The following is a 1,271-nucleotide window of genomic DNA, read 5'->3' as shown; positions in this document are numbered from 1 at the left end:
TTTGTCGCTTTATGGCAATGTTGACACGTATCAGAGGCCTGCGTTGAGTTGGTCCGTTTTGGTGCCCACCCTTTTATCGCTCTCTGATTGGCTTGCAGCTTTGACGTAGGTYGAGGTCCTTTTATGATTAGGTAAAACCTAAATCAATCAAACGTTTCAGTGCAGATGGAACTCACTCCTTTTTGACTAGACCACTCATTGTTGTCGTACAATCATCTTCTTTATATCTAATTTGATACGTCGCTTTTAGGAGACAATGTATCCGTTAATGTTCACACTTACAGCCTTCTTACTATGCATTCCAGCTACATTTGGAAAAACTGTGTCGGGAGTTTTCAAGAGCGATGCAGCCAGAGAGCAGAATGGACAGTACATCACAAAATTCATGTACAACGGTAGGTGTAGCAGTCTGACGCTAGCGACAAATTCTGGAGGGAGGCTTGTGTGGATGGATACARATGCACCAAGATGACGTGATGCGTTTTATTATTGGATGTTTTATATAGGCTATAGTTGCAATGCTAATGTACATAAGGAAGCTACAGAACATGTGTTCTTAGTCTGGAAAGTGCTAATCTCTTGCATGGTGTTATTGGGTTCAAAGATCAAATCACATAGGTCTATGCAGTGTCTTAATAATAGGTTGGTTCAGTCTTAAATTAGTCCAGACCCATGAGCATCGGCAATGTCATTCTGTTCCCGGGTACAACATGTTGCCAAATGAGATAGCCAGGCAGTACATTAGAATCAATAGAGCTCCTTCCTTTATCACAGACGGTCTGCATATTCAGTAGGTTCGAATGAAACCCAATCATCTGAAAGGTGGATTTAGTGTCCTGTCAGATCTCTTCCCTCCTGTCCTCTTTCTCTCTCTCTCCCCTCTACTTCCACTACCTCTTCTTCTCTCACACCCTCTCTTGTCTCTCCCTCCCTCRGTCTCTCTCTTCCCCAGTGGGTAGTGGTCTGGTGGTGTGCAGGCTGGAGAATGCTACCCTGGCCATGGAGAAGGAGTCCAGACTGCTGCTCTTCCCGGAGACGGAGGACGGCTTTGACATCGACAACCTCAGCTGCCACGACCGCCTCTCCAAGGCACAGCTCTCCAGTGAGTGTGTCTCTGTGACTGTCACGTGTATTGTTTGCATTCATGTCCTGCTGGCTCGTAGTAAACATGCATTCATAAACAAGAGGCATTTGGGAAAGTGGCATAAAGACCATCATTTACAGGACATATTCTGAATGTACTTGCAGTATGTTGCATCAGCATATGTAAC

General features: G+C 44.9%; 1 protein-coding gene across 1 annotated transcript in view; it reads left to right on the top strand.

The window, feature by feature from the left end:
• Positions 1–132: 132 nt before the first annotated feature.
• The window catches only part of LOC112076371 (integral membrane protein GPR180), a 5,225-nt gene continuing 4,086 nt past the window's right edge, over positions 133–1,271 (top strand). The window contains exons 1-2 of the mRNA XM_024143172.2: positions 133–395; positions 953–1,116. Of these exons, the coding sequence (XP_023998940.2) occupies positions 257–395; positions 953–1,116 (303 nt within the window). The 5' untranslated portion in view covers positions 133–256. The remainder of the gene's footprint in view (positions 396–952; positions 1,117–1,271) is intronic.

Source organism: Salvelinus sp. IW2-2015, unplaced genomic scaffold, assembly GCF_002910315.2.
Source record: "Salvelinus sp. IW2-2015 unplaced genomic scaffold, ASM291031v2 Un_scaffold3709, whole genome shotgun sequence".
Lineage (NCBI taxonomy): Eukaryota > Metazoa > Chordata > Actinopteri > Salmoniformes > Salmonidae > Salvelinus > Salvelinus sp. IW2-2015.
This window is presented reverse-complemented; position numbering and strand designations above follow the sequence as displayed.